Source organism: Urtica dioica, chromosome 10, assembly GCF_054948205.1.
Source record: "Urtica dioica subsp. dioica isolate 48M chromosome 10, U.dioica_male_clone48M_v1_H2, whole genome shotgun sequence".
Lineage (NCBI taxonomy): Eukaryota > Viridiplantae > Streptophyta > Magnoliopsida > Rosales > Urticaceae > Urtica > Urtica dioica.
The window spans coordinates 7522779-7530867 of NC_142765.1; the positions used below are offsets into that span (position 1 = coordinate 7522779).

Sequence of the window (8089 nt, forward strand, 5' to 3'; positions counted from 1 at the left end):
CCAAGGAAGAGATAGAAAAAAAAAAATTTCCAAAACTGATTGATGTTTCTAACGTACATAAGTTAAAAAAAATTAACACCAGAAACGAATAATATTTTTCTTTTCTTATTTCATACAGACTGTATTCCAGTGTATATCATCATTCATCAACCTGAGCTTTTTTTTTCACCAGAAAAGTATGCTCTCTCTTTCTCTTAGCTTCTTGAGTGTAGTGTTGTTGGCTATTTACGGGCATTCATGTGCTCGTTCTACGCCTTGATACTCTGTGTAAGTGTGTCTTTTCCCTATAAGCTTGCAATTCGTGTCCATCCAATCCCTAAAAGCTTCAAAAGAGGATATCAAGGCACAGGTTCATAAGTGTCCTAGTTTTGTAAATAAGCTAAACTGTTCACAAAAAAATCTTATCGTCAAAGAGGAATATTAACATAGAATTAGCTAGCAGCTCTTCGAACCAAATCTAAATATCTGAGAAACTACCATATTATTTCTTCTATTTTCAAACCAAATGTTGTCGGTTTCATTCATAACGCAGTCTATCGATTAAAACCATTATGAATGCCATCAGCAATGTATAGATAGTTTCAAAGACTCGGAGCAAATAGAGAGATTTGGATTACCATTTAAGAGGGCTTTGATTTCTTGCCAATCGGTGTGATTCGCTTGAACCCTTGGCTTCTCATTCTCATTTCCCTGACAGAGACAACGTGTTTACGAAGTCATTTAAAGGACTTGCCAACACAAGTTTAAGAAAAATAAGAAGAAAAAAAAACACTGAGGAGTTTACAATCACCTTTGATGCAAATATACAATGACATAAAAAATTGGAAGCAGCATCAGAGTCAGTATAGAGGAAGCCAAGTACAATACACTCGTTTGTTTCTGCAACGACAGAAAAGAATAAACACACTAAAATGTACACATTCAAAACAGGGAAAAAATTTGAATCATAGTTTTTCGTGACCAACAACTTGACTTGAAGAGTTGAAAAAACAAAAAGCATTTAACTTCTTGTTGCTTACCCTGCCTCCTCTAGAGAAAGGCTTTGGTTTCCCAGAGCAAGTTTGAGCATCACAAAATTGATGCAGAAATAGCTCTACATGTCAATAAGAAGGCTAACATGTCAACATAGCTAAAACAAAAGATTTCACTCTTTAATGGAAACAAAAGACATTGGGAGATCTATGAACCGACAGATAAATACCGTGAAGGCGACTCGAAGATGGTCCTCTCTGAATAGGAAAACAGGCATCAGCAAGACCCTGCATGGAAATTGCCAGATTTAGCAACAAAAAAATTAAATAAATAAATCCCTCAGGATTAAAATGACAAATCGCAAGAAAAGAACTCAAAAGCAACCTCACATAATTGGCGATTCCTAGCAACAGCCGCCGGATTGCATTTGGTTTTGGGCGACTTTGTATTCATCACGTAGTCGCAATGCAACGCTCCACACAGATCGGCTAAGCACTTACTTCCGCTCTGCAGGTATCAAAATATCTAAATTTATCCATGGAGAAAACTTGTAACCCTTATTATACAGTAAAATTTAGCCCTCACGGTTCTTGCAGATAAATTCACATATCCAAACATTCCTACGATACAAGACATGAAAACATAAGCGCACATACAACATTAAGAACATCGTAGTGTCTGGTGTCAAAATGCTGATCAAGAAACTTTTCGGCACGGAAGCTTTTCTTACAATATCCGCACTGCCATTCGGTCATGTCCACGTTAACCTTGTGCTGCTCTTGATCCCTAAATATGTCGTTCTCGGGACGAAGCCGACACTTTCTCGGAATCTCGTAGCGTTCTTGCTCCACAAACGGCATCAAGTACTACACGGAAAAAAGAAACAATAAACAAAAAAAATCCCATCACAAATTACAGAAACGACATGCATTAATTTACAAATACGACTCACGGAGTCTGGTTCTTTCTTTCTTTCTTACTACCTTTTCGATAATATTCCAAGCTACTCGGCTTCTTTCTCTCGAGCAGTGCACTTCAGTGGCCCGTTCCTCATCTTTCTTTATTGTTCTGTCATTAAATATATCGAAAACATTGTTTCCGAGTTAAGGAATCATCAATTGTCTGAATTGGAAAACAAAACCAAAAATCCGCCAAAAGCTTTTGCTAGACTGAAAAGAAGAAGAATACAAAAATAAAGTAAAAATAAAAAAGCACCTTGGACTCGAAAATTCTTCATCAACCTGGAACACGAATAAGAAAAATCAACAGAATTCCACAATACAAGCAAAATAATGAACGAGTATATGTAAAGAAAGTGCACAGAGAACAGCCAAAAATGCTCAAAACAGTTCACTCATTTACTATTATTGATCAACCAAAAACGCAAATATAAAGCAACCACAAAACAGCTCAATAAAATAAATCAAGCGCGAAAATTTCATTAAATTGCGCACAGGCAAGCAATCTTTTGTCCGAATTACTGTAACGATTCTACAAAAGTGAAGGCATACAAACTGAATTATTCACATCCGAAACAAATCGAAGTCGTACCTGAAGAGAAGAAGAGAACACTGTTAGAATAAGGAGCAAAATCGATATGATTTTGTTTTTCATCGTCATTTTCTGAAGAAAAAAAAAATTTCGAGCGAGTTTCTTCGAGTCAAGGAGAGGGAAGAGAACAGCACTGACGAATTAACTCATAAGGCCATCTCCAACCGATCACTCTATTTCTCACTCTATTTCTCACTCTATTTTTCTGTAAACAGTGATTTCTCTCCAACCGAACTCTATTTTCCACTCTATTTTTCACTCTATTTTTTCCCCCTTTATTTCCTATTTATACTTATACCCCTATATTTTTTATTATTATTACTAATTAGATAACTTAGAAGAATTATGATAATGAGTAAAATATTAGTCTATAAATTAATTAAAATTATAAATATAAATACACATTAAATAAAAAAAAAAATTATTTAATAAAAATCACAACACAAAAAATAAAATACAACACAATACAATTAAAATAAAAAAATTACAACACAACTCAATTAAAATAAAGTAAAACAAACTACAACACAACAAATAAAAGTAACTTTGGGATACAACACAACGAGTTATGGCCTCCTCCTCTTCATCCAAACTAGTAATGAAATCGTCATCCGAGCTTGAAGACGACGAGGACCAATTAGTATTCATTTTGGGAGATAAAATGAGAGAATGTGTATTATATTCAGAATAGAATGAGTGTGTGTATTAAAACTCATGATAGAATTGGTATTTTATAGAGAAAAAAGTTAATGATAAAGCTGAGAAACGAGTTGAGAAACGTGAGAATCTTGTAAGTGAGTAGTCAAATCGCGTCAGAATGAGTTGAGAAACGTGAGAATCTTGTAAGTGAGTAGTCAAATCGCGTCAGAATGAGTTGAGAAACGTGAGAATCTTGTAAGTGAGTAGTCAAATCGCGTCAGAATGAGTTGAGAAACGTGAGAATCTTGTAAGTGAGTAGTCAAATCGCGTCAGAATGAGTTGAGAAACGTGAGAATCTTGTAAGTGAGTAGTCAAATCGCGTCAGAATGAGTTGAGAAACGTGAGAATCTTGTAAGTGAGTAGTCAAATCGCGTCAGAATGAGTTGAGAAACGTGAGAATCTTGCTATAAATATTGTCTTCATAAGTTGTAATTTCACCACATCACTCACCTTACTAAAAAAAATGTCTAGAGCTTCTAATTACTCTCGAGATGAAGACAAACTCCTTTGTAGGGTTTACATGGAGATTTCGCAAGACCCAATCATCGGTATATACCAATCATCCGATCAGTTTTGGACTCGTGTTGCGGAAGCTTACAACAACGGCAAAAGTCCGGATTCAGAGATGCGTTCGACGCGATCAATCCAGTGCCGTATTCAAGTGATTGAGAAAGCTACAAGGAAGATGCATGCATGCATTCGACAAATTGAGAATAGACACCCAAGCGGTGCTTCAACTGAAGATATTGTGAGTAATATAGTTTATTATTTTCTCACGATTAGATTTTTACTTAACCATTGTTTTATCAACTTTTAGATGGATCAAGCTAAAGTATTGCTTTCACAAGATGAAAAATTCAAGAAAGGTTGGAAGTTTGATCATGTGTGGAACATTATTAAGAATTTTGAAAAATTCCAAGATGGAGCCTCAAGTGCAAGACAAACATCTCGAGGTTCATCTTGCCCACAAGAGTCAGAAAATCCAACTCCTGAATCTGCTAGACATCCATCTCCTCCTGAGCGGCCGATTGGGGTGAAGAAAGCCAAATTAAAAAAAAAAGTGGATGATGGAATAATGTCTAGAATTAGTGGTATTGAGGAAGGAAATAAAGAACTTCTTGAGCAATTGAAGAAGACAAGTGTTATCAGGCAACGCCACTTGGAATTGAAAGAAATCAAGGAAGAAAATAAAATATTGTTCCGGGATTTAAGTTCAATACCAGATCCACAGGTTCGGGCATATGTTCAAGCCGAACAAGCGAAAATTATGCAAAAGAGGCTTGAACAACAACAATCCCATGCACCACCTCCGACTTCTGATTCATATTCTCAATATTTTACCGGTCTCGGGGGATCCGGCACCAATCTTCCAGAATATTAGTTTATCTATTGTTATTTTATTTTGTTGCATTGTGTTTTTAATGTCTTTTGAGTTTTTTTGTTGACTTTCTTCTAAATTGCTAATGTAATTGTGTTTGGTATTAGTTGATTATGACCGTTTTAATATTATAATTTTCTTGCAATGTGCAAATATCATTGTTGTATTTTAAAATATTGTTGTCTTTTAAATTATGCACAATAATAAATTTTATATAAATTAAATAATTTTAGGGGTAAATATTAAGTAATTATATACAATTTGGGCATTTGGGTAAATTTTAAAACCTAAAAGAGAAAAAAAAAAAAAAAAAAAAAAATTTTAACGCGTAAACAGTGCAACGCTACAAATAGCGCTGCACTGTGGGGAAATAACTTCCCACGCTAATATAGCGTGGCTTATTGCGCTCCAGTGGGGGCACTAGCGCAATAACAGGGAGGTTATTGCGCTCCACTGGAGACGCTCTAAGACTGTGTTTGGGAGCCTAGATAGCTCTGGTCCTATTCCGGATAGAGAATCGTATTGATCTGTTTCTGAATATCATAAACGACGATCCGATGATGCAACTTAAAACGACATATAAACTTTTTAGTTAACCTGATTATGCATTTCATTTTATTTGGAAAAAAAATGTGCTGGAAAATGAAAATCCAATAAAATCACACACGTTAGAAATTTGGTTTTGTCATGTGTCACACGTGTGGCTTTCTTTCCATTTTATTTCTCTAAAAAAAAAATAAATAACATTCACTTCTAACCATAAGCAATTTTGATTTTCTTCAAATTTTTATTTTCCATCGTTAAAATGGGTTCAATGTATCCTAATAGAGCATAAATCCGCCTGTTTTTAGGCAACCTTTTACTAGTTGAGGAAAGGCATCTTATTCCTAGTGAGCATTTTTTTTTTTTTTTTTACAAATTGGTTTAGGTGAATGTATTCAATATTCACCAATGTTTTAAATGCCGGCGACTTTCGCCAACTTTCGGCAGCGATACCGGTGCCGGTCAAAAAACAGCCGGCGACAGTTTAGTTGTCGTTTCTCTTTTTCATGTCGCTGGAAAATCGTAAAAAACGACATGTCGTTTCCACAAAATGTGACCGGTCGTTTTCGAGCATAATAAATAGTAAAATCCATAACCATTCGTCAACATTTGAAAATTTTTAGGCGAAACAAGGAGTTGTTGGCGATTCTCGGACACAAGCTACCCGGCGACTTTAGGCTACTTTCGGTCTTAATCGGCGACATTCGGACGCGCAAAGGTGAAAGTCCACATTTTTTCGGCGGCGCTTGGCAACTTTTGGGCCGAGTTTTGTGTTTTGAAAACCAGTTTTTGTTTTTCCTCATTTTGGTCCGTAATTCAATTTTTTTTAGTATAATCTCGTTGATTAAAATTGTTTGTATTGCGACAATCTATGTTATATAATTTTTTTTCAGATTTTTCGGAGACTTCCGACGAACCACCACTAATTCCGGTGAACCACAGTTATTAATAAAGGTGTCCAAAAATATAGTTTGACTTATTTTAGTCAAAATATCAAAATTGCTAGTTGAGACCATTTCCCAAGTTATTTTGTACTAGAGTAACACAACATTGTCTTTGCACGATGTGTTTTTGTAGTCTGGGTGCACAATTGTTTTTCTGTATAAATAGCCACACACACTATGAATTTACTAAAATTGATCATATTGGCCGAGGCACACCTAAGTCAATAGTGGAGCACTCGTTAATTGACTATCAGTATAACTGAATAGTGTTTGTATTGTACTCAGTCAAGTATTAAAACAAGAAAGATCAATAAGAACATAAACGACACATAAATGTGACTCTAAATATATCATGGAGCCCTCGTTAATTGACTATCAGTATTACTGAATAGTGTATGTATTGTACTCAGTCAAGTATTAAAACAAGAAAGATCAATAAGAACATAGACACATAATGTGACTCCAAATATATCCTTACTAATTATTGTAATCCTAATCAATTGCAATGGGATTATAATTCTAAATATATATTTTTGGTTGTCAGTAGCCTAGATTCTCTAATTATCGAATTCTGTTTCTTTATACACAAAATTAAGTTGGTCTAATATATGAACCAATATAGTGTATAATTGCAAAAAAAATAAAAATAATAATAATAATAAAATAAAAAAAAAATCATGTAATTTGTTGTAATTAACCAAGTTTATCATTTTTAGGGAAATTGATCGAAATAGGAGTAAAAAAAAGTGTTTTGACTTTTTTGGACTTTTTTTTTAAAATGTCATAGGACTTATGAATTTAAAATGAATTATGTAATTACAATTTTACCCTTACTTTTACTTTTTAATTACAATTCCCTATATTTCATTTAATATATTTATTTTTCTTTCTTTTATTTATCTTAATTTTTCTATCTGACTATCTCACTTCCTCTCTCTCTCCACCATTTTTCCCCTCTTCTTCACCGTTAAAAAAAATTGAGATATCCAGTCGGATGTTGGGTCTCGAGTATCAGCTCCGATTCGAGGAAAGTTTCGGCACTTCAGCTCCGATTCGAGGAGCGACGAGTTCTACTCTTTGCCTTATAACCTCAACAGGTTTTTCCCTCTCCCCCGCTACATTTTTTTTTAATTCCCTGTGTTTAGTACAATCTCAATGAGCTTCTGGATTGAAATTTTGCAGGTTTGTATATTGGTTGAAAATGTAGCATGGGCGAGTTGAAGAAACAGAGATAAGATGGATCTGAATGGAAAAGTAAACCCATATTGCAATTACGCTTCCAATCCTTACCATGAATGCACCGAGCCTTGCTTGAAAAGGAACGCCGAAGGAAAAGGACACAAGGACAAGAAGAAGCCAGGTCATTTTCTAACTTGAACAATAATGAAACACTTTAAAATTTGTGTGTTGGTTCGATTGGCCGTGATCAAAATTTGTTCATGAAGAATATGAACACAGAACTTTCATTGATAATAGTATAATTATTTTATTTTATTTTATTGTTTTTTGTTTGTGTGTTGTTATAGTTAACGGTGTTGTGCCAAACAAAAGGTCCGAAGAAAAGAAAGGGAGTAATGGAGTCTGCCACAGAGCTGGAAATCCGTACCATGAATGCAACGAAAACTACTTTGGAGGTTAAATACGCCCTCTTATCAAATAAAAAAGTTGTTGGTATTGTTATCCTTGATGATTAATATTAGTATCCTTGAAATGTGTGTTTTAGGAGCTAAGAAGATGAACGAGACTTGATCGATGTGAGAAATACCAGTCAATGTTTGGAGTATTTTATTTTTGTTCCTTCATAACTCAAACATTAAGTTGACAATCCTATTGTGGAGATTTGGCCTGGCAAAATATAGCTGTCACACCATTTTCATAGCGAACCCCGGCTCGGGAAAGAGGCAAAGACCTCGAGGAAATACAAGATGAAATACAGACCAGCTACAAAAGGATCAACGATGAGTTCGGTCGGCCCGGTTACGAACCCGTCGTCTTCATCGAC

The 8089-nt window shown here is 34.9% G+C and overlaps 2 protein-coding genes across 3 annotated transcripts; one reads left to right on the top strand and one right to left on the bottom strand.

The window, feature by feature from the left end:
- Positions 1-19: 19 nt before the first annotated feature.
- LOC149383354 (C2H2-like zinc finger protein) lies at positions 20-2670 on the bottom strand. 2 transcript variants are annotated; one of them, XM_089629204.1, is made up of 10 exons: positions 2524-2670; positions 2188-2213; positions 1956-2040; positions 1629-1838; positions 1357-1479; positions 1202-1259; positions 1020-1093; positions 791-879; positions 618-690; positions 20-316 (listed from the first exon to the last, which is right to left on the bottom strand). In XM_089629204.1, exons 1-9 carry the CDS (start codon positions 2590-2592, stop codon positions 621-623), a joined length of 804 nt encoding a protein of 267 aa, XP_089485330.1. In that variant the 5' UTR covers positions 2593-2670; the 3' UTR covers positions 20-316; positions 618-620. The 2 variants fall into 2 exon arrangements, with proteins under 2 accessions (XP_089485330.1, XP_089485329.1); XM_089629203.1 differs by having other exon boundaries at positions 20-323.
- Positions 2671-3675: 1005 nt separating this feature from the next.
- Positions 3676-4697, top strand: LOC149383355 (uncharacterized). Its single transcript, XM_089629446.1, has 2 exons — positions 3676-3970; positions 4040-4697. The coding sequence occupies exons 1-2, from the start codon at positions 3686-3688 to the stop codon at positions 4601-4603; spliced, it is 849 nt and encodes a 282-aa protein (XP_089485572.1). The 5' UTR covers positions 3676-3685; the 3' UTR covers positions 4604-4697.
- Positions 4698-8089: the final 3392 nt, after the last annotated feature.

Excerpts from the sequence above, each read along its gene's own strand:
- LOC149383355 (XM_089629446.1), top strand. The coding sequence starts at position 3,686 with ATGTCTAGAGCTTCTAATTACTCTCGAGATGAAGACAAACTCCTTTGT. Across the intron at positions 3,971-4,039 it reads GTGCTTCAACTGAAGATATT|ATGGATCAAGCTAAAGTATT; the intron begins GTGAGTAATATA and ends ATCAACTTTTAG.
- LOC149383354 (XM_089629204.1), bottom strand. The coding sequence starts at position 2,592 with ATGACGATGAAAAACAAAATCATATCGATTTTGCTCCTTATTCTAACA. Across the intron at positions 1,480-1,628 it reads ACTACGATGTTCTTAATGTT|AGCGGAAGTAAGTGCTTAGC; the intron begins GTATGTGCGCTT and ends TGATACCTGCAG. Across the intron at positions 1,094-1,201 it reads ATCTTCGAGTCGCCTTCACG|AGCTATTTCTGCATCAATTT; the intron begins GTATTTATCTGT and ends ATTGACATGTAG.